The following is a 4,504-nucleotide window of genomic DNA, read 5'->3' as shown; positions in this document are numbered from 1 at the left end:
CTCCAGATATATGCTCTGGGGTGGGATTGCAGGGTCATAAGGTACCTCTATTTTTAGTCTTTTAAAGAACCACCATACTGTTCTCCATAGTGGCTGTATAAATTTACATTCCCACCAGCAGTGTAGAAGGGTTCCTTTCTCTCAACTCCCTCTCCAGAATTTATTCTTAGTGGACTTTTTGATGATAGCCATTCTGGCAGGTGTGAAGTAATACTCAACCTAAAGTGAGTAGAAGTAAAGAAATCAAAGAGATCAGAGCAGAAATAAATGCAGTAGACAAAGAAAACAATTGCAAAGATCAATGAAAAGAAAAGATGTTTCTTTGAAAAGATAAACAAAATTAATAAACCTTTCGCCAAACTAAACAAGAAAAAAGGGAGGGGACTCAAATTAATAAAATTAAAAATGAAAAAGAAAAAGTTACAAATGACTCCATAGAAATACGAAGGATCAGAAGAGATTACTATGAGCAACTTTGTGCCAATAAAATGGACAACCTGAAGAACTGGACAAATTCTTAGAAAAGCACAGTCTCCCAATACTGAACCAGGAAAAAATAGAAATATGACCAGACAAATCACAAGCACTGAAATTGAAGTTGTGATTTAAAAACTCCCAATAAACAAAAGCCCAGGACCTGATGACTTCACAGGTGTATGCTATCAAACACTTAGAGAAGAGTTAATACATAACCTCCTGAAACTGTTCCCAAAAAATTACAGAGGAAGGAAAACTTTCAAACCCATTCTATGAGACCACCAGGACCTGATACCAAAGCCAGACAAAGATAGCACAAAAAAGAAAATTATAGGCCAATACCATTGATGAAAAACAGATGCAGAATTCCTCAACAAAATCCTAGCGATCTGAATCCAACAATACTTTAAAAAGATCATACACCATGAGCAAGTGGGATTAATTTGAGAAATGCAAGGATTGTTCAACAATCACAAATCAATCAATGTGATACACCACATCAAACTGAAGAATAAAAACAATATGATCATCTCAATAGATGTACAATAAACTTTTGACAAAATTCAGCACCAATTTATGATAATTCTTCAGAAATTGGGCATAGAGGATATATGTGCATGTGTGCTAAGTCACTTCAGTCATGTCCAACTCTTTGTGTCACTATGAACTGTAGCCCACCAGGCTTCTTGGTCCATGGGATTCTCCAGGCAAGAATACTGGAGTGGGTTGTCATTTCCTTCTCCAGGGGATCTTTCCAACCCAAGGGTTGAAATTGGGTCCCCTGCATTGCAGGCAGATTCTTTACCACTGTGCCACCAGGGAAGCCCATAGTAATTAGCGACTAACAGAGACCCTTAGACTTCTGAAAGTCTGTTTCCACCTGATTTTGATCCAGGGACCTTTGTCATGTGAAGCGAAAGTGATAATCACTACAGTACAGAAACAAGGCCTAGGGGTGCATCTTAGTATAATAAAGGCCATGTACAACAAACCCATGGCAACCCACTCCAGTATTCTTGCCTGGAAGATTCCAAGGGCAAAGGAGTCTGGTGGGCTACAGTCCACGGGGTCATAAAGAGTAGGACACAACTGAGTGACTCTGCACAAGAGTTGTTTAAGCATTTTAGAGTGTTCATTTCCCCATATTTTCTCAAAAGGAAAGTAATCCAATGTCCTATTTGAGAAAAGTCATAACTTGAGTTAGTCACCAAATGTATTTTTCAAACTATCATTCTCTAACAGCAATTTGAAGATTTATACTTTAAAATCCAAGAGGAAGTAGCCAACAAAAGGAGAAATGATTTAGTCTTGCCCAGGTTAAACACAGTGTTGGAGGTTGAATCATTTAGTTTTTTAATTATCAAATAAGTTTTCATCCTACCCATCGAAATCCTGTGATCTTCATATTTCTAAGTCTTCTAGAAAAAAAGAGGAGAATCATAAAAAGAGGCTTTTATTTTCAAAAATTTATTTCCTAGTTTCCTTATCCCTAATTTGTTTTAATCACTAACAGTTATTTTATCTTCAGAAAAAAAAAAAGTTCTCTAATTTTCTCCTCACATATAGCCACTTTTCTACCTTCAATTCAAACAATACTACTATCATATAGTCGCTCTGCATCATTAGCTTACGAAAGCTTTATGGACTAAATATTTAATGTTCTAGATGGAATAGTTTAAAATAAAATATATTTAAAGGCATTTCCTAAGCCTCATGAGAAATCACCACAAGAAATCACTTATTTATTGGTGATGTGGCTTGTTGAACCTTGACCTCATGCCAGGATTCTGGACTCTTTAATCTCCCAAGCCCTTTTCCTTAAACTGCAAATACCTGCAAATGTTCCTTTTTTTTTTTTTCCTTAATTTTTGGGAAGAAAAAATATCCTTACTTAAGACAGTCATCTCCCTAGTATTCAGGTTCATAAGGCCTGCTATTTCCCAACAATGACAAGAACAAAATAATTATTTTCATAAACTAAAAAAACTAAAAATAAATACCCATTCTGAGAAAAATTCACGTACCACCCAGGGACAAAGCACAGTCAAATTTCAAATTAGAATATTTTCTTCTTTACCATATTTACTGAAACAAAAATAATGAGAAAAAGTAGAAGCAAGTATACCGAGAATAGTAGACTTTAAATCATAAAACTGAATTTAGTCTAGAAGTTTTCATTAAAAGATATGCAACTATAAATAAAGCAAAAACCACTCTGAGTCACACTTTCGCATCCAGGCAGTATATGCTTATAATCTGTTATGTGCAGGACTGGCTGTGGAAAAGTAAGAAAAATCTTTTTTAAGAAAGCAAAATGTACACTGTTAACAAAAGCAAAATGGTTTATAATGAACAGTCATTATGAAACCTTGTATCTCAGGGATTAAATGAAATATACTCTTTCTCAGGGAAAACTGGAAGGAAGAGAAGAGAAAACATTGTCTGATTCATGCTTCCAATGGCAGATGGCAAATAAGACAACCATAAAGACACCACGTCAACCTATTGTTCCCCAGTTTGATCATCAGTAGAACAGTCTTCTATTTCAACAGGTGAAAAACTTCAAACTGATAAAGAAAAACAGATTAAATACATTTTTCTGAAGAGTATTAATAAATATGAGGAAGTGAGGAAAGGAAATTGTGTTAGTGGTAAGAAAAGAGAGACTGATTCTAAAAAAGTGGAAATAAATTGTGAGATGACTCAGATATCCTTTCACATGGTGAAAAAGAAATAAGAAGATTGTCAACAAAGTTACTATGATTAAACACAAACTTTCCTGTGCCCAACTGCACAGAGAGATACTCTATCTATTCAAAATTATTTGCTACTCAGTGTTTTTCTCAGAGCAGTTTTCACATCTTTGTTTCTCAAGCTATAGATTAAGGGGTTCATCATAGAAACCACATTGGTGTAAAAGACAGAAGAGACTTTTTCCTCATCCATAGACCCAGCAGAAGATGGTTTGAGATACATAAATGCACTTGATCCAAAGAACAGAGAAATAGCAATGATGTGGGAACTGCAGGTGCTGAGGGCTTTGGACCTGCCCTCTGTGGACTTGATTTGGAGGATGTTGGTGAGGATGAGACAATAAGAGACAAAGATTGTGAAACTGGGCATAATGATGTTGATGCCCACCACAATGAAAACTACAAGCTCATTGACATAGGTACTTGTGCAGGAGAGCTGGAGCAAAGGGTGGACATCACAAAAATAATGGTTGATGGTGTTTGCATCACAGAAGGTCAGCCTCAGCATGCATCCAGTGTGAGCCATGGCACCAGAAAAGGCCATCAAGTAGGAAGCAAGCATAAGGCTGGAACACACTTTAGGGGACATGGCAGCATTATACAAGAGTGGGTTACAGATGGCCACATAGCGATCATAGGCCATTGATGTCAATACATAGCATTCAGAGATGACAAAAAAACAGAAGAAGTAGAGCTGGATCATGCACCCCATGTAAGAGATAATATTCTTCTTTGATAAGAAGTTAATCAGCATTTTGGGTGTAAATACAGAAGAATAACAGAGATCTATGAAGGACAAATTAAAAAGGAAAAAGTACATGGGGGTGTGCAGATGTGAATTCAGTGCAATTAGGATTATCAATCCTAAATTTCCTAGCACAGTGACCATATACATTCCTAGAAACAGGAAGAACAGAGGGAGTTGGAGATCCGGTTGGTCTGTTAATCCCAACAGAATGAATTCAGTCACGAAAGAGTCATTTCCAGGAGTCATTCTTCTCTAAGGGAATCTGTGGATAGAAGAGAAAAGGGTTCCATTAGAGAACAACCCAGCTCTTCCACAGTGTCTCACCTATAAAAGAGATCAATTTTTCTTGTTTAGTCACTAAGTTGTGTCCAACTCTTTTGGGACCCCATGGACTGTAGCCCACAATGTTCCTCTGTCCGTGGAATTTTCCAAGCAAGAATATTGGAGTGGATTGCCATTTCATTTACCAGAGGTTCTTCCCAACCCTGGGATCAAACCACATCTGCTGCATTAGCAGGAGTGTTCT

At 36.9% G+C, this 4,504-nt stretch overlaps 1 protein-coding gene across 1 annotated transcript; it reads right to left on the bottom strand.

Annotated features, from left to right (window-relative positions):
* Positions 1-3,297: 3,297 nt before the first annotated feature.
* On the bottom strand, positions 3,298-4,224 carry LOC122705200 (olfactory receptor 8B3-like). The gene has a single exon (XM_043920439.1). It carries the CDS (start codon positions 4,222-4,224, stop codon positions 3,298-3,300), a length of 927 nt encoding a protein of 308 aa, XP_043776374.1.
* Between the last annotated feature and the right edge of the window lie 280 nt (positions 4,225-4,504).

Source organism: Cervus elaphus, chromosome 2, assembly GCF_910594005.1.
Source record: "Cervus elaphus chromosome 2, mCerEla1.1, whole genome shotgun sequence".
Lineage (NCBI taxonomy): Eukaryota > Metazoa > Chordata > Mammalia > Artiodactyla > Cervidae > Cervus > Cervus elaphus.
The sequence above is the reverse complement of the archived record's forward strand: the minus strand, read 5'-3'. Positions and strand labels throughout refer to the sequence as shown.